Source organism: Salmo trutta, chromosome 32 (genome assembly GCF_901001165.1).
Source record: "Salmo trutta chromosome 32, fSalTru1.1, whole genome shotgun sequence".
Lineage (NCBI taxonomy): Eukaryota > Metazoa > Chordata > Actinopteri > Salmoniformes > Salmonidae > Salmo > Salmo trutta.
In genome coordinates, this window is record NC_042988.1 from 29,928,636 (window position 1) to 29,947,190 (window position 18,555).

An 18,555-nucleotide genomic window follows, 5' to 3' on the forward strand; every position below is an offset into this window, starting at 1 on the left:
AGGCCATGACAGCAAAGCAAGACTCGTCTCTTGGCAGTATAGTATTGTCCTCCTAAGGCCAGCAGATGTCGATTCAGGACAGGCAGTGATCCAGGGCAGCACTGTAGTGAGTACTCTAATACTATCTGAACCCTTAGATGTCCTTTCATGGAGGGGTTGCTGAAATGAGTATTCATCAGCAGAGACAGTTGGCCTCTTCTCAATGAAACCCAGATATCGGTTTTATGGGATAAGTCAAAATCACCAATCTTCTTGTCCTGCAGGAATGCAGATTTGGACTCATGTTTTTCACTCAACAATACAAACATCAGGCCTACTGAGTGAAATAAAGAAACTAAATTGTATAATAATTTCAAACATTATTTTCTCATTGTCCATAGAAACATGTTGTTGACTTATTCTGGTTATCGTTTTTCATTGAATAGGGCCTTATGGTCTGCTGTTTTATGTACAGTCGCTACTCTACAGCACATTGTACATCTGTAGTGTACATCTGTTTTCTCTCATACTGTGTTTCTACCTTCCTTGTTTAGATTAAGGGCTTGTGGCTTCTCTACATTCTACATTCCCTACAACAGTAAATCACACCCTGCGTTGTTAGTGTTACTGGTAAACCTGAACTTCTCAGCCACACCTCTAACCCATCCCACTTCCAGCAGAAGTATATCCTCATCCGGTGTACGTCTCACAAGCTATCAACATCAGCGAGAGCAGAAGTTCTTATCTGGTACCGTAAGTAGTATCCCTTTATTTGTATAAAATACAGTATATATTTAGATTTTGACAAGGTTTATCAAACTTTTAAAAAGGGTCAAGGTCAAGGATATGGTTATATGGGAAATGAGGACAGGATTAAACTGGATATTTGTGGGTGTACTCAGGAAGTTAGTAGCTTGGAGTAGAAGACCCCTATGAGACCATAAAACATGACTCAGATATACATATCTGGAGACAAAAAGTGAACATTGTTGAGAGAAGATTAGTGAGATGAAAGTGAAAGTAAAGAACATACAGTACCAGAGTGCGTAAAATGTGCTTATCAGTTGTAGGGGATAGGGATAGCTATAACCTTTTTTCTATCCGTGAGAAATGTTTAATGCATTGGTTTATGTTAAAAAATAAACACTGTTTACAAATGATTGAAATGAACATAAACAGTTTCTTTATAGGGAGCCAATAAATAACGTTTATGGTATAGTAATTTTGGATATATGTAGCTCTGTTAAGAATGAAAGTGCAACATTAAGTCATTTCCTCTTTTTCATTTAAAAAAAGTAATTTCCTCTTTCTTTGAGCTACTAATTTCAGTTATCAAAGTTTCAAAAGGTAACTTAAAATACTCTTTCTCTCCCTCTCCAGAGCAAACTGCTTCTCTCCATTCTTAGTTTGCTGCCATGACTTCAGATGGTAATATAACATGTTTGTTTTGAGATCAACTCAAATAATATTCTTGTTTTAGCAAGCTGCGGACAATTGTCATGGATTTTTTCTACAACTGCTGTAGTTAACTTGCTGTATTTGTATATAATTGTTCTACCATGTTTTGTAGTTATAAAATTAAAGGCATCCTAAAAGATTCACATTGTGAAGAATGACAACAAATGACATAAAAGTAGCAAGAATCATACTACTAGAGAGCATTAATACTACACCATTGATATTACATGGACAAATACTACAGTATTTATGACATTTTGATGTGTGTGTCGAACCTGAATGCAGATAAAACTTCCCAGCTTCCTACATGTTTAGTCTTGTCCATTTAGGGCCACATACACCAAGTGGGATTGTCTAACATTGTCTTGATAACTGTAACTCTTTCTTTCCTAACCTGACTACCAGCTGCTGAGTTTGTGGATAGACACAGGGCTGAGCTCATCCAGAGGGTCAAGATGGTGATGCCCATAGCAGATGATCTGCTCAGAAAGGAAATGATCCATCCTGAGGTGTACTCTAATATTCAAACTGCCAATACCAGCCAGGACCGGATGAGAGAGTTGTACAAAGCCTTAAAGTCAGGAGGGCCAGAAGTGAAATCAGCCTTCTACAGGAGTCTGCTGAAACAGGACCGTTATCTAGTCGACGATCTGGGTACATTTCTCTCTTTTCCTCTTGATACCAGTGTAATTTACAAGACTACTGTTATGTAGAATATATGAACTTTTTACACATTCACCATTTGTCACACTTTCCCCCATTCTGTGTTTAAGAACATAACTAGTCTCTTATGTTAGTTTTATTAAGGTAAAGTAGAAATGTAACCCAGTCACAACTCAAAGTGAAATCTGTAAGTGGTTGTCTTGACAGAGAAAATATAATTGACCGTTATATTCTTAATGTTTGTCTGTTTTCATTTCTAATTTACTATTTCAAAAGCAGCAGAATTACATCATCACCCAGTCTGTAATATACAGACACATGCCCTTTAGGAAATAACAATTTATCAAAAGATCTCTCTATCTCGTTTTCTCCCTGTTGGAGCTCTAGGAGATGGTTTTAACATGGGAGCATCTTCTTCAGGGAGATCTACAGGACATTTTCAGCCAGGTGTTGTATTTTATCATTTCTCTCTCAGGTCCTCTTTAGGCTTTTTTATCTTTATTGGCAATAATAAAATGTATGGTATATCTCCACCATTGTGGATATGGTAGTTCTCAATGACATGATTTTGTGCGTTATATGCAGTCAGATTGATCATTATTGGCAATCTTGATAAAGATTAGCAAAAAAGACAACAATACTATATAATATAAAAATGTAATATAAAATAAACAATACAAATACTGAGCTATATGGGAAGTAAAAAAATGAGGAAATTGTATTATTTTATACTAAAACAATTGTTTAGAGAAATATATATTTTTAACAAGTAATACAAAAAAAATCTAAAAAAGATAGGGGTCAAAATGATTGGCACCCCTGTTTTCAATACTCTAGCACCCTCCCCTTTGAGGATAATTACACTGAGCCTTTATCTCAAATGTTTTATGAGATTGGAGAACCCCTTGGGAGAGATCTTAGACCATTCCTCCATTCAGAATCTTTCCAGATCCTTGATATCATTTGCCTGCTCTTATGGACTACCCTCTTCAATTCAAACCACAGGAGACTGATATGGCCATTGCACAATGTTGATTTTGTGGTCAATTGATTTTGATTAGTGCTTGGGGTTATTGTCTTGCTGGAAGTGTCAGCCTCCTGGCAGAGGAAACCAGGTTTTTGGCTAAAATGTCCCGGTACTTGGTAAAGTTCATGATGCCGTTGACCTTAAGGGCCCCATAACATCAAAGATCCACCACCATATTTTACCAGCAAACCAACCACTAGTGTGGTTGAGCTCTATTTTCATGTTATCTGACCATAGAACTAGTTCCCATCCAAGTGAAAATAGAGCTCTTTGGCCACACACACCAATGGTGGGTTTGGCGTTGAAAAACAGATGCATATGCAGAAAAGTACCTCATACCTACAGTAAAATATGATGTTGGATCTTAGATGTTATGGGGCTATTTTGCTTCCACTGATCCTGGGGCCATGGTTAAGGTCAACGGCATAATGAACTTTACCAAGGACCAGGACATTTTAAACAAAAACTTGGTTGCCTCTGCCAGGAGGCTGACACTTGGCCGCAAGTTTATCTTCCAGCAAGACAATTAACCCAAGTAATAATCCAACTCCACAAACAAGTGGTTAATTGACTACAAAAGCCACATTTTGAAATAGCCATCTCAGTCTCCGGACTTGAACCCCATTGAAAACCTCTGGTTTGAATTGAAGAGGGCAGTCCATAAGAGCAAAAGAAGGATATGAAGAATCTGGAAAGAAGATTCTGTATGGAGGAATGTGGGGTTATAGAACATTATAGAAAAAGTAAGTTAAGAACAAATTCTTATTTTAAATGATGGCCTACCAAAAGGCAAAAGGCCTCCTGCAGGGACGGGGGCCTGGGATAAAAAATAAATAAATAATACAATATAAATATAGGACAAACACACATCACAACAAGAGAGACAACACAACATTACATAAAGAGAGACATAAGACAACAACATAGCAAGACAGCAACACAGCATAACAACAACATGGTAGCAACACAACATGGTAGCAGCACAAAACATGGTACAAACGTTATTGGGCACAGTCAACAGCACAAAGGGTGGCCTCCCGAGTGGCGCAGTGGTCTAAGGCACTGCATCGCAATGCTAGCTGTGCCACTAGAGATTCTGGGTTCGAGTCCAGACTATGTTGCAGCTGGCCGCGACCAGGAGACCCATGGGGCGGTGCATAATTGGCCCAGCATCGTCTGGGTTAGGGGAGGGTTTGGCCAGCAGGGATCTCCTTGTCCCATTGCGCACTAGCGACTCCTGTGGCGGGCCCGGGCGCAGTGCACACTGACATGGTCGCCAGGTGCACAGTGTTTCCTCCGACACATTGGTGCGGCTGGCTTCCGGGTTAAGTGGGCATTGTGTCAAGAAGCAGTGCGACTTGGTTGGGTTGTGTTTCGGAGGATGTATGGTTCTCGACCTTCGCTTCTCCCGAGTCCGTACGGGAGTTGCAGCGACGAGACAAGACTGTAACTACTGTACCAATTGGATACCATGAAATTGGGGAGAAAAATGGGTAAAAGTAACAATAAATAAACAAATAAAACCGCAAGAAGGTAGAGACAACAATACATCACACAAAGCAGCAGCTGTCAGTAAGAGTGTCCATGGTTGAGTCTTTGAATGAAGAGATTGAGATAAAACTGTCCAGTTTGAGTGTTTGTTGCAGCTCGTTCCAGCCTCTAGCTGCAGCGAACTGAAAAGAGGAGCGACCCAGGGATGTGTGTGCTTTGGGGACCTTTAGCAGAATGTGACTGGCAGAACGGGTGTTGTATGTGGAGGATGAGGGCTGCAGTAGATGTCTCAGATAGGGGGGAGTGAGGCCTAAGAGGGTTTTATAAATAAGCATCAACCAGTGGGTCTTGCGACGGATATACAGAGATGACCAGTTTACAGAGGAGTATAGAGTACTCCTCTGTGTCCTATAAGGAGCATTGGTGGCAAATATGATGGCCGAATGGTAAAGAACGTCTAGCCGCTCGAGACCACCCTTACCTGCCGATCTATAAATTATGTCTCCGTAATTTATCATGTTTATGATGGTCATCTGAATCAGGGTTAGTTTGGCAGCTGGGGTGAAAGAGGAGCGATTACGATAGAAAAAACCAAGTCTAGATTTAACTTTAGCCTGCAGCTTTGATATGTGCTGAGAGAAGGACAGTGTACCGTCTAGCCATACTGCTAAGTACTTGTATGAGGTACCTCAAGCTCTAAACCCTCAGAGGTAGTAATAACACCTGTGGGACTAGGGGCATTCTACTTACCAAACCACATGACCTTTGTTTTGGAGGTGTTCAGAACAAGGTTAAGGGTAGAGAAAGCTTGTTGGACACTAAGAAAGCTTTGTTGTAGAGTATTTACCACAAAACCCGGGGAGGGGCCAGCTGAGTATAAGACTGTATCATCTGCATATAAATGGACGAGAGAGCTTCCTGCTGCCTGAACTATGCTGTTGATGTATATTGAGAAGAGCGTGGGACCTAGGATCGAGCCTTTGGTGCCTTTCCCTTGCTGACAGGCAGTGGCTGAGACAGCCGATTTTCTGACTTTATACACTGCACTCTTTGAGAGAAGTAGTTATCAAACCAGGCCAAAGACCCATCAGAGACACCAATACTCCTTATCCGGCCCACAAGAATGGAATTGTCTACAGTATCAAAAGCTTTGGCCAAGTCAATAAAAATAGCAGCACAATATTGCTTAGAATCAAGGGCAATGGTGACATTATTGAGGACCTTTTAGGTTGCAGTGACACATCCATAACCTGAGCAGAAACCAGATTACATACCCGAGAGAATACTATAGACATCAAGAAAGCCAGTCAGTTGATTATTGACAGGTTTTCCAAACCCTTTTGATAAACAGGGAAAAATAGAAATAGGCCTATAACAGTTAGGATCAGCTTGATCTCCACCTTTAAATAAAGGACGAACTGTGGCTGCCTTCCAAGCAATGGGAAGGCTATGTGTCATTTCACCTCTATTTTTGTAACTTATTTTTTTACTACTTGTTAAACAAAATATATGTCTCTGAGCAATTGTATTAGTAGATATTAAAAAAAAAAGTTTTTGCATACAATATAGCTCGGTATTTTAATGATTTATTTTAGTATTTTCTTTTGCTTATCTTTATCAAGGGATCCAATCATTTTGGATCCCACTGTATGACTGATGTTATCCAATCTTAGGTCCTGCATTACCTCCTGCCTCCAATATATTACCTGGGACTGAAAGAAAACCTGCTACAGTTGGTGAGTTTTCAGCTATTTGACATTTTCAAACCATCCACCACATCTAAAGTTCCAATTGATCAGAGGCTGTTCCCCCTTTTGGTTCCCGATTTACAAGAGCATATTTGCTTTGGGATCAACTAAAAAATAATACTATTATTTTGAGCAAACTGCATACAGTTGTCATTTATTTTTTAAAACAGGGGATCCAATACATTTGACCCCCATCTTTTTTAGATTTGTTTTAATTACTTCTCTTTCTCATATGCAATTGTATTAGTATAAAATAATATTATTTTATGTAAACATTTTTTTGCATACAATATAGTATTGTATTATTTATTTTATAGTCTTTTTTCTCATCTTTATCAAGGGATCCAATAATTATGGATCCCACTGTATGATTGATGTTATCCAATCTTAAGTCCTGCATTACCTCCTGCCTCCAATATACTGCCTGGGACTGTAAGATAATCAGTTGAACGTTGTGAGCTTTCAACCATTTTGACATGCTTGTTAAAACCACCCAAGAACCACACCGAAAGATCCAATTGACCAAAGAGTATTCCCCTTTTTGGATCCAAATTTACAACAGCATGTAAGCATTTCAATATTCCTTACAGATTATGTTAAATGGAACACAGCAATAGGTGCTATGCTAATACAATGTGTAATTGTAGCTAGGCCTACTGTATATGTAGGATCTTAATTTGATCACCCTGTTGCAGGATAACTTTCCTGCAATGCAGGACATTTAAAACTTGTAATGTATTTGAGGTTTGAAAAGGCTTCTGAAGTTTATTTTCACTTTAAAATGTCAGATTTGATTTTCCGTTATGAAAAATGCATTAACACCTACACAAATGTCCATTAATTATAATCCACATAAAAATTAACATTTTCTGTTTATTTTGCTGTGGTAGCAAACTGGCTCAAATTAAAATCCTACGTATGTATAATTCTCATAAGCCTTTGATTTAACAGATAAGGTTCTGTGTCTTGACAATAAAGGTACAGTAGGGTGGAATTTTCTGTCTGAACACAGCGTTTTAATTTTGATACAGCATCAGATGAGGAATCAGTTGGAAAGATCACATACTACACCAGTAACCATCTTGGAATAGGTGCCGATGGAATTGTGTTCAGGTAAACCAGCTTAAACATTATTGTGGAAATTGGTTTGTAACCCTAATCCCCTCTTTGCTCTTTGTAGCAAAAATGTCTTTACGATCGGTTCATTGACTAGATGTTTATCTTTCTCTACCTCTATCCTCCAGGGGTTACTTCCTTTGTGATGATAACAACAAGCGTCCTGCGGCAGTGAAGAGAATTGAACTAGCAAAACAAAGCAATGCTGATCGAGAGGTCGCTTTGCTTATTGAATTGGACTACAATCCCCATGTCGTCCGGTACTTCTGCACTGAGAAGGACGGGCAATTCATATACATTGCCATCGAGCTGTGTGCCGCCTCTTTAGATAAGGTCTAATTCAATGACTCACTATTTTATTCTCTGACTTATCCAAGGGGATCAAACTTGATCATATAACAGTCTCACATCATGATTATCTGTGTTAGAATATATAGTGAACAAAAATATAAACGCAACATACAACAATTTCAAAGATTTTACTGAGTTACAGTTCATATAAGAAAATCAGTTAATTGACATAAATTCATTAGACTCGAATCTATGGATTTCACGATTGGGACTACAGATATGCATCTGTTAGTCAAAGATACCTTAAAAAGGGTAGGGGCGTGGATCAGAAAGCCAGTCAGTATCTGGTGTGATTGTGGGCTGTGGGCTTTGGAATGTTGTGGAATGGTGTACCACTCCTCTTCAATGGCTGTGCGAAGTTGCTGGACACTCCCTCAAAACTTGAGACATCTGTGGCATTGTGTTGTGTAACAAAACTGCACATTTTAGAGTGGCCTTTAATTGTCCCCAGCACAAGGTGCACCTCTGTAATGATCATGCTGTTTAATCAGCTTCTTGATATGCCACACCTGTCAGTTGGATAGATTATCTTGGCAAAGGATAAATGATCACCAATGAATGTATACAAATTTGTGCCCAAAATTTGAGAGAAATACGACTTTTGTGTGTATGTAACATTTCAGTTTTTTTTTATTTCAGCTCATGAAACACAGGCCCAACACTTTACATGTTGCATTTATATTTTTGTTCAGTGTACATTCCAAGGTTAGAATGCTTGGGGTTCATCAGCGCACTAATACTTGGGTGTCTCTTCCAGTGTTTTACTAAAGAAGAACCTTTTGACCTTCACGGACTGGAACCAGTGATGCTGCTGCAGCAGACCATGATAGGACTGAAACACCTGCACTCTCACCAAATAGGTTATTATTACTTTTTTTTTTTTAAATTTATTTAACCTTTATTTAACTAGGCAAGCCAGTTAAGAAACCACTTGGCCAAACCCTAACCCGGACGACGCTGGGCCAAGTGTGTGCCGCCCTATGGGACTCCCATAGGGAGTGATACAGCCTGGAATCTAACCAGGGTCTGTAGTGACACCCATAACACTGAGATGCAGTGCCTTAGACCGCTGCACCCCTCAGAAGCCCAGTATATTCTGTAGATAATCCTAATGAAGTTACAGTATTGATGACTTGTCCTTATATTATCATTGATCAGGTCTATGATCTTCCCTCAACTCCAGTAGACTGATTCATCCTGATCTTTTCTCCCCAGTCCACCGTGATGTGAAGCCCCACAACATCCTGTTGAAAGACCACTCTGACTCAGTCACGGTCAAGATCTCAGACTTTGGGATGAGTAAGCAGTTGGCAGACGGCAGACAAAGCTACAGCACGAGGTCAGGAGCCCTTGGCACCATGGGCTGGAATGCCCCAGAGGTCCTGGATGAGAGCAGGAACGTAAACCCTGTGAGTGGCCCCTGATCTTTACACTAGACCAGAGATCTGTTCAAGTCATTACAGATTCAGAGATAACGAGAAAGAAATAGGCTAATTGGGATTTCCTTACAGGAGTAAAACAGGATTGGCCCATTGCTCAAAGGAACATTTCACCCTAAAATCAAAGTTGATCATCTGTTGTGGAGATCAAGCTACAGTATGTTATACATACATAAGAAAGATGGGCAGCGTCTACACAACCATGGTGTGGGATGGGGACTATGCTCGACATCAGACCACTTTTGGGGATAAAAAAATAACCCCTTTAATACAAAATGTTTATGCCAGTAAAGTATACCATTAAAAATGATGGAACCAGGAAGTTTATGAATGCAATAGATAATTTGTTCGTTCGACATGGTGGGATCTTTTTGTGCCTGTAAAATACATTATGCGAGAAATGGCAAAAGAAACGGCTTCATGCGCAAATATTGATATAATAACAATCATATCGAAGTAAACTTGGAGTCACGCGATGATATGGTGTGTGGTCCTCCCACTACGACTTTGGAAACCAAGCCGTTTATTAGGCTACAGATGAAATAAATTATGAACTTCACAGGGTGGTGATTTTTTAAATATTTTTAACCTTTATTTAACTAGGCAAGTCGGTAAAGACAAATTCTTATTTACAATGACGGCCTAGGAACAGTGGGGTAACTGCCTTGTTCAAGGGCAGAACGGCAGATTTTTACCTTGTCAGCTCGGGAATTCAATCTAGAAACCTTTCGGTTACTTGCCCAACGCTCAAACCACTAGGCTACCCGCCTCTAACCACTAGGCTACCCGCCTCTAACCACTAGGCTACCTGCTGCCCCAAAAAGTGAAAGGTGATGAGCTTGATGCTCCTTTCCAATAAACATCGAGGGTCTTATTCTGCTGACATGATGATCCATGTTTGACTGCCATTTGACAAAAATATTCTCGCTCTTATCTATCATAATCTCATCATGTAGACTAACCTACCCTGACTGTATCTGCTAGCTGTTGGCTAGAGAGCACGTGCCAAGACCAGTAGGCACATTTCTATTGAATTCAACAGCTTGTGACAAAACTATGAGTAGAATTGAAAATGCAATGGAAACACTTTTGAGTTTGATTCCGTACATGAAGAAAAAAAAAGGAAATGTGTGCAGTACGTCATGACGTGCTGATCGTTATCCTTAAAAAGCCTATTTGGTGGGAACAATACAGGCAGGAAAAACAATAATGTTTTCTTGATGTAGAATATAATGTTTTTATGTTTAGAATATTCGCATGAAAATCTGTCGCCAATTGGATGGAAACCTAGCTATAGTCTGACAAATTTGTGAACTATTCTTTAAGGTTGCCTGTAGATTAGAACTAGTAATGATTGTGGTACTGTTCTGAAACACCTATTATTAAAGACACTCCTCTTCCTCTACAGACCAGTGCTGTGGACATCTTCTCTGCCGGCTGTGTGTTTTACTATGTGTTGACAGGAGGAGAACATCCCTTTGGAAAACCCAATAGGCGAGCTGGTAATATCGAGGATGGCAATAAGACCCTTGACAGATTACAGAAAGACAAACATGGTAAGGTTAGTGTACAACTGAAAGGTTGTGTTAGCACAGGGGAACCCAAGAGCAGACTCAGACCAGGAAAGAGGGATGAATGAACCAAGATATTTACTGTGACACAGGGAGAGATGAAGTGCAGATCCAGGGAAGCGCAGAGGAGATGTAGGAAACCAGATGTGGAGGCTGAGGTTGGAGTGAGCTGGGTTGGGACAGGGTAAACAAGTCCAGAGGGGAATCCAAGGGAGTGATGGTGAGTTACAGAACAGGAGACAGGAACCAGAGTCAGAGCAGCAAAACTGCAGTGAGAGGAGAAACAGCATCAGGCAAGGAAACAGGCACAACAGGATCTTAAATAATAACAAATAGCTAGACGCATGACTGACTGAACAGATATTACGATCTGGCAGAGTGGAAGTGGCAGGACTGAGTATTTGTAGAGGTCTTGATTATGGAACGGATTGCAGCTGGTGAGGAGCTGCTCTGTCTCCAGCACACCTGTCTCCAACCACACAATCACACACAAACAGAGAGGGAGGGGAGAGAGAGAGAGTGTACTGGAGCAGTGGCTGCAGGTCAAGGAGACACCGGATGTCCACTAGGGGGTGTGGCAGGAGCAGATGTGACAGGTTGTTTCTGAAATGATCATCAGAGTACTAATTAATTTAAAGTAAAGGAAAATAGTAATTTATTTGCAGTGGCATCATGTAGCCTAACTTTGAAAATAAACTATAAAGAAAATGTAGGCTATTTGCTAAGGATGGTTGTGGGTTTTTAAATGGCATATTGTTGATAAATGTATGACCTGAAACAGTGTGCCTTCTCACTTATGATTAACCAAAACTAGTATTGTTCTCATTCCTATAAATGGCCCATGTAAATGTGGGATCATAATTTGAGCTAGTTTGCTACAGCAGGAAAATAATCTTGCAGCAACAGGAAATATGAATTATTATTTAGATTATAATTAATTAAACATTTTGTAGGGATTAATACATTTTTTTTAGGGCAAATCAATTCAGAAATTTCAAAGCGGAAATTACACATTTTAGAAGCCTTTTTAAACCACAAATATAGTACAAGTTTGCATTTCCTGCCGTGCAGGAAAATTCTCAGCAACAAAAGAGTATTCAAATTAAGATCCTACATCTGTAGACACCAAGCCAGAATCTGACCCTATGGAATAATGATCTCAAATTTTGTCTTTGAGAGAGGCCTGATAAAATGTTCTAATAAGCACTGCCATTGATTGCTTTTGTCATCATCTTTGTCTCAACTAAAATTCTGGGTCTTTCTTCATTAAAATCATCACATTGGTTCAGATGAAATACTCATTGGGCACAAACTGGTTAAATCAACGTTGTTTGAATGTAATGTGTCAACGTTTTGTGATGTTTAAATATAATTTGCCAACGTATTGGGATGTACAATCTATGTGTAAAATAAATTGAATTTGCAAAAAGTCATAAACAAACTGTTGTTTGAGGGTTAAATTTCAACCACAGGATTATGTCATCATGGTAACATAGACAAACCTTATATAAAATATGTTGAATTTGTTCCATTGAAACGATGTTAGATCTAGGGTTGCAAAGGGAGGGTATATTACTGGAAACTTTCAAAGTTTACTAGTAAACTACCAGAATTTTGGTATCTTTCATTTATCTTTATATCTTTTTTACACACTTTTATTTATTTTATTACAGTATGTGAATATGTATTTGTTGTCAGTGTTTTGGCATCAAACTGGTGGCAGTTGAGAAAATAATGAATAGTTGGATGAGTTTCAGAGGTAATTGAAAATAATGCCATTGTTGATAAGATACTTTTTTCATTAATTTGGCTATTTTCTCTTGAAAAATAATGATCTATCTACTAGAAACTCAATGACAATATGGACACAGAAATATAAAATGAATACTATATATGAATATATTTTTCAAAAAAGTTGTTAAAGTATAAATTACAGAAATGACATATATATTTTGTTAATTACCAAAAGTACTGAAGATTCCAGTAACTTTGGTAAATGACTGATAGCTTTGCAACCCTAGTCAGATCTTCAACGTTATATACACTATCAGAAAATAACTATAGGCTGGGCAGCACCTCCTACTGGGGAATAGATCTATCTACCGCTATCCCTTTGGTCTCCCATTCAGGGTTTTAACAAAGCCCAGTCCTGCTTAATAGTCAGTGACTATTACCAATGTGCTATCATGAGAAGGATTGCTGAGATCTCCACTTAAAAACTAAATAGATTCACTGTTGCTATCGAAGTAATTCCAAAGTGTAGGTTTAACAGAGCAAATGAAAGGTAAACATACTTTATCAATCATATATCATCCATGATGCTATTTAGGCCTATACACCAAGTCATCAACAGCTATTGTTTAAATTCAGCCCAGGATTCAACTAAAAATAGACGATACATATAGGACTAGGGTTTCAAACTTTGGTTCATTTCAAATTTAATCTACAAATTAATAATGAAATCAAACTTTATTTAAAGTGGCAGTATGTAACTTTTTGGGTGACCCGACCAAATTCACATAGAAATGTGAGTTATAGATCCATCATTCTACTTGAAAGAAAGTCTAAGAAGCAGTAGATCTGTTCTATGTGCTCTATGTCTATACTTCCTGTTCTTAAGTTTTGTATTTGCGTCTTCTACTTTGAATTTGTAAACCAGTTTCAAACAGCTGAAAAAATAATATTTTTGGTTATGGTAATAATACTTCACAGCAGTTTAGATGGTACAATGATTCTCTACACCCCTCAAACTGAACTCTGGACCTCGAAGCCAGTCCCACTGCGTTTTTTCATTGTTCCCCTCTAATCAAGTTCTGATTTAGACCTGGGACACCAGGTGGGTGCCATTAATTATCAGGTAGAACAAAAAACCAGCAGATTCCGGACTTTGTAGGGAAAGAGTTGAATACCCCTGCTCTACACTATACTAGCTTATTTTGTAACATAAACTGAAATTAGGCAGACTATGCGAGTTTTAACAACCAGCAAATGACAGAGCGATTTCTGCATAGTGCACCTTTAAAGTGCATTTAAAGGTTGATCTGATTTGATTTTGTCCTATTTCTGTAACTTATATTTTTGGAGACGCGCATACAACATCTAAATTATTAATTTGTAGACAAACTGGAATTAAAACCAGTCTAAGCAGACTAAGTCAGTGGCACAGATGGAACTATCCAAGCAGAAGATAATCTCCTTCAAATGAAGAGCTTATTTCCAAAACGCTACAACCACCAATTTTTCACATTTGTGTTTTTTCTTCACAAATTATTGCTTATGGGTACCTTCATGTGTGTGTAAAATGTTACTGTTTTTATTCATAGATTTGTATGATGTGTATGAAAATGTTTTGTTTTTTTGCTAAACTATATATGCCCATTATTTAGCTGAAATGGATATTTGACTGTGATTTGTGGTTGTTTCACCTAGTTATCTTAAGATGAATGCACTAAGTAAGTCACTCTGGATAAGAGCATCTGCTAAATGTCTAAAATGTAAATGTTTGACATACAGATATTACTGTATTGAATAATACAAAAAAAAGTTTTAATATTGATGTCACAAATGTATCATTTGTACATTTCTTTATTAAACAATTAGTTATTTGTTACATTTGCATGTGTAAAACCTAGCAGTACAAATGATTTATCTTTGAGTGAGACAGATATATAGCATTTAGCAAAAAAACAAACACATCTGTCATTGAACAACACCGTGCCATGATTAGATTGGTGTGTTTTTTTCACAATCTTTCATAATTTCTTTAAACAATAAAAGCTAATTTACCAAACTTTCTGAAAATGGATATATAGTGTTTTAGAATGAAACTCTTCAAATGTTGATATTTGGTTGTGTTCACAACCAAACACAATTCATTTTAACTTTCGCAATACAGTAAAGAGTCTACGTACTAACTCGTCGACCAGTTAATAAATGATATGTTGGATTCACGTCTCTAACTCAACCAAAAATAAAAGGATTAAGGATTAAGCCAGTGGCTCAGATGGAACCAACCAAACAGTAGATACATGTTGATATTTGGTTGCCTTGTCAACCAAACTCAATTCAAAATTACTTTTGTAATATAGCCTTAGCCTAAAGTTATCTTACAAACTATTGTAAAAGTATTTATTCAACCATAAAATAATTAACACATCCATGGCCACATTTTGATAATAATAAATATCTTCATATGTAATCTGCGCAGAATTTTGAAACGGCATTGATCACTTGCACCATTTACTTTTAATGTAATCACAACTGCAATTCAGTTCATTTGATTGTGCTATTAGATGAAGCACAGTAATAACACATTAAGTTGTTGTATGAATAAACACAATATCTGACATTCCCATTTTAACTTTGTTGTGCTTTTAAATGTTTGAAAGTGCAGTGATAACACATTTAGGTTACAACATACCAAAAATTGACATTATTTTTCCATTGTAATTTGGTTGTGCTTTCACAGTAGATGGTTCAAAGCATAGTGAAAACAACAAACTTTCAACAACTGTTGGCTGTCTTTTTAGTGGGTGAATATACTGTAGGTTATATTCTCATTGATCAACATCTCCACCAAATATTAGCCAGTTGTCCACTTTGAAATGACGTGGTGTGCCCAGTGTGGGTACTTTCATCACCATGTTTTTGAATGAACTAAGTGCCTTGGCCTTGAACCTGCCCATGGTTACTGTGTCTGTGTGTGTGTTTGGTCTTGTCTTTCCCAGAGGACATCGTGGCCACAGACCTGATAGAACAGATGCTGAATATGGAGCCCCAGAGGAGGCCTTCTGCTGAGAGCGTGCTCAAACACCCCTTCTTCTGGAGCCTGGAGAAACAGCTGCAGTTCTTCCAGGTCACAATCAAGTATAATCAATGCATAGCTAATGTCAGTTAGCTAGATTACAATGTCATTTAATTCTACTAGGGAAACATTTAACTGTAACAACAGGAACAATGGGTATACTGTCAATAGAATATATAGCCATAGTGGAGTCCATTGAGCATACAGCAAGAGGGTGGTAAATGAGATGTTTGATTCATTAAAGTACTGTCTTCCCCTGTAGGACGTGAGTGACAGAATTGTAATGGAGGCATCGGATGGTCCAATCATACAGCAGCTAGAGTCAGGGAGACAGGAAGTGGTGAGGAATAACTGGATGGAACACATCACAGCAGTTCTGAGGAAAGGTTAGTGACTGGTCTGAGATCAGCGTTTGAACAGCAACACTTTACAGCCTGTAAAGCCATATTCTATTGCAGTATATTTCTATTAACATCCAGATCAGAGGTGCCATGAATGACATGACTATATTTGCAAGATGAGTTTATTACTGGACCAGATGACAGCAACATCTCTTTTTTGTTGTTGTATTATATTACACTAATGACAAACTTTCTTAATATCATAATTCTGTATCTTAATAGAATTGTTTTTGTTTGTTTACTGGCTGTGTTTCCTCCTTCTGCAGATCTAGAAACACGCAAAGGAGCATATGAAGAGGGCTCTGTTAAAAGTCTTCTACGTGCCATAAGAAACAAGGTGTGTTCTGTCCAAATACAATTGCCATACTATATTAAAATACACAAATGAAGCATGTTGGTATATTTGCAAAACATTATTTAATTAGTCAAAAACATGAGAGGAGGCATCCTCTATGCCACCTACTACCCCCATAAACCTGTTAAATGGAGTATTTATGTAAATCTGACACAAGAAACTAAATGTGTGTCAATTACATTTTATAAGCAACATGTTGTTTCCCATAGAAACACCATTACCACGAATCTCCTAAGGAGGTCCAGGAGACTCTGGGCTCCATCCCTGATGACTTTGTCTCCTACTTCACCTCCCGCTTCCCCCACCTGCTGCACCACACCTACCTGGCCATGCGTTCCTTTGCTGAGGAGCTGACTTTACAAGATTACTACCCCGTCCAACACGAGACTTAGACGGCAGAAAGAACACACCCAGAGCCTGACGTGACGACAACCAAGCCAACAACTAAAAAATGTGACCATAGTGTGACGTCAGGCGCTCCGCTGAGAAGTATTCCATCCCACACCAGCAAACCTCCAATCTATGCCAATGGTTTGTCATGGTTCTTTTTACTGTTTACATGAACAATATTGGTTTATCTGAAGAAGAAGCAATCACTTTCACCTGTATGCAGATGACAATGTTGTGTATGCTATTTCCCCGATGGCTGACCAGGTTCTGTCAGAGCTTTAATTTGCCTTTATTGCCTTGCAGAAAGCCTTTATTAAACTGAAATTGGTACTTAATGCAGGTAAAAACCAAGTATATATTATATTCCAAATCAGGTAAAAATGTATCTGATGATTTATGCATACGTATATTGGATGGTGTCCTCATTGATTGTGTCCCCACTTATAAATATCTAGGCATCTAGATTGATGATAGGCTGTCCTTCAAAAAGAATGTTGATGTTAAAGGTTATGTTAAAGTACAATATGCAGATATCACTCTGCCATTTCCTGGTTTCTAAAATTGCAATAGTTTGCCTAATTTCAGTTTATGTGTCACGCTCTGACCTAAGAGAGCTGGTTTTTCTCTGTTTAGTTAGGTCAGGGTGTGATAAGGGGTGGGCATTCTATGTTGTTTTGCTTCTATGTTTTGGCCGGGTATGGTTTCCAATCAGAGGCAGCTGTCTATCGTTTTCTCTGATTGGAAGACATACTTAGGCAGCCTTTTTTCCACTTGGTTTTTGTGGGTAGTTGTTTTCTGTTTCGTTGTATTTACCTGACAGAACTGTTGGCTGTCATTTTGTTTATTTTGTCTAGTGTTCGTTTTCATAAAAAAATTATGATGAGCACTCAACACGCTGTGCCTTGGTCTCCTCTATATGACGCCCGTTACAGAACTACCCACCACGATTGGATCAAGTGGCGGGCCCGGGCATAGATGGATACCTGGTCGATGAAGAAACTGGACTTGGGGCCAGGTAATAGACAGGTATCGTAGCCTACCGGGGAAGAACGAGAGGCAGACCCAAAATAATTTTTTGGGGGGGCACACGGGTAGTTTGGCGGGGCCAGGGGTGAGACCTGAGCCAACTCCCCGTGCTTTTTGTGGTGAGCCTGTGCCTGCTCCTCGCACTCTCCCTCTAGTGCGCCTCCATAGCCCAGTACGTTCTGTGCCTGCTCCTCGCACTCTGCCTCCAGTGCGCCTCCATAGCCCAGTATGGCCGGTGCCTGCTCCTCCCACTCTCCCTCCAGTGCGCCTCCATAGCCCAGTACGTTCTGTGCCTGCTCCTCACACTCTCCCTCCAGTGCGCCTCCATAGCCCAGTACGTCCTGTGCCTGCTCCTCACACTCTCCCTCCAGTGCGCCTCCATAGCCCAGTACGTCCTGTGCCTGCTCCTCACACTCTCCCTCCAGTGCGCCTCCATAGCCCAGTACGTTCTGTGCCTGCTCCTCACACTCTCCCTCCAGTGCGCCTCCATAGCCCAGTACGTCCTGTGCCTGCTCCTCACACTCTCCCTCCAGTGCGCCTCCATAGCCCAGTATGTCCTGTGCCTGCTCCTCACACTCTCCCTCCAGTGCGCCTCCATAGCCCAGTACGTTCTGTGCCTGCTCCTCGCACTCTCCCTCCAGTGCGCCTCCATAGCACAGTACGGCCGGTGCCTGCTCTTCGCACCTGGTCCTCAGTGCGTCTCTCCAGTCCGGTGAGACCTGTTCCAGCTCCACGA

General features: G+C 39.4%; 1 protein-coding gene across 4 annotated transcripts; it reads left to right on the forward strand.

The window, feature by feature from the left end:
• The first annotated feature begins 645 nt into the window (after positions 1-645).
• LOC115171666 (serine/threonine-protein kinase/endoribonuclease IRE1) lies at positions 646-17,261 on the forward strand. 4 transcript variants are annotated; one of them, XM_029728681.1, is made up of 14 exons: positions 646-732; positions 1,360-1,407; positions 1,843-2,091; positions 2,479-2,547; positions 6,292-6,354; positions 7,398-7,479; positions 7,611-7,815; positions 8,591-8,693; positions 9,049-9,242; positions 10,681-10,828; positions 15,571-15,698; positions 15,910-16,033; positions 16,315-16,385; positions 16,613-17,261. In XM_029728681.1, exons 2-14 carry the CDS (start codon positions 1,395-1,397, stop codon positions 16,793-16,795), a joined length of 1,632 nt encoding a protein of 543 aa, XP_029584541.1. In that variant the 5' UTR covers positions 646-732; positions 1,360-1,394; the 3' UTR covers positions 16,796-17,261. The 4 variants fall into 4 exon arrangements, with proteins under 4 accessions (XP_029584541.1, XP_029584543.1, XP_029584545.1 ...); XM_029728683.1 differs by having other exon boundaries at positions 2,482-2,547; XM_029728685.1 differs by having other exon boundaries at positions 2,488-2,547.
• The last annotated feature ends 1,294 nt before the right edge of the window (positions 17,262-18,555 follow it).